Here is a 948-nt window from a genome sequence, read left to right on the forward strand (position 1 = left end):
AAAAACAAGAACAAAAAACCTGGCATTCAGTTTAGCCAAAAGCCAGTAATAGAACTTCCTGATCCTTCTAGCGAACAAAAAAAAAATGTTTTTTTGGAAGGCTGTCACCATTGAAGATTGTGTCACGCCGTCGGCAAACCTGCACCGCCGTCTCTTCTATCACCACCCCTCTCAAAATCCTAACGACTTCATTTCTCCTACGACCCACCTGTCACAATCCTCCGAAGCTCGCTAATCCTTCCCTAAGTCACCCCCACCCCCGTCCCACCCTACGGCTCTCGGGCCTCCAGAACTCCAGCCATTGCGTGCACCTAGCCTTTCTCCGTCTTCTCCCCACCGCGGTGCCCTCCCGCTCTTGCAGGGGGTCAGCGTCGTCAACGCCCACTCTAGCTCACCACCCCGCCCCCAACCTGTTTTCCTCACACCCCGTTATTTCCTCACCTCGGTCCTTCGCTCCCCTCCCCCTTAGCCTGTTCCTCAAATGCCCGCCAAGAGCCCGAAGCCGCCCGCGGCCGGGGTTCAGTCGCTTGCCCCTTCCCGGAGACCCGGCTGCTCGCGCTCCCCCAGGGATCGAGCCCCCCGCGCGCCTCACCCGCACACGAGGAGCCGCAGCTCTTCGCCCCCAGGGCGGGGCAGGCTCCAGGGCTCCCGCCGCCGCCGCCGAGCGCTGACGGCTCGGCCCCGGAGGACGACGAGGAGACTGACGGGGACTGAGTGGCCGCTGACGACTCCGCCATGGCTGCACGAGCAAGGGCGGGAGAAGGGTGAAGAGAGACGTAGGGCGGGAAGAGTGGGAGGGGACACAGAAGAATCCAGCTGCTGGCTCTCCGAGGTGCCCGGCGTAGCCTGCTCGGAAGACTGGCTCCGACAGACTGACTGACTCAGCCGTGCTCCGCAGGGAGAGGAGGTGTACGAGCGCGCATGCGCACCGAGGGCCCGAGGACGCGC

At 63.0% G+C, this 948-nt stretch overlaps 1 protein-coding gene across 3 annotated transcripts in view; it reads right to left on the reverse strand.

The window, feature by feature from the left end:
* The window catches only part of Rtn3 (reticulon 3), a 58,086-nt gene extending 57,138 nt beyond the window's left edge, over positions 1 to 948 (reverse strand). For 2 of the 3 annotated variants that reach the window (XM_031389553.1, XM_031389552.1), the window contains exon 1: positions 593 to 909. In XM_031389553.1, the coding sequence (XP_031245413.1) occupies positions 593 to 737 (145 nt within the window). In that variant the 5' untranslated portion in view covers positions 738 to 909. Of the gene's footprint in view, positions 1 to 592 lie in introns of all 3 variants that reach the window. The other variant, XM_031389549.1, reaches the window with a different exon arrangement.

Source organism: Mastomys coucha, unplaced genomic scaffold (assembly GCF_008632895.1).
Source record: "Mastomys coucha isolate ucsf_1 unplaced genomic scaffold, UCSF_Mcou_1 pScaffold21, whole genome shotgun sequence".
NCBI classification, from domain to species: Eukaryota; Metazoa; Chordata; class Mammalia; order Rodentia; family Muridae; genus Mastomys; species Mastomys coucha.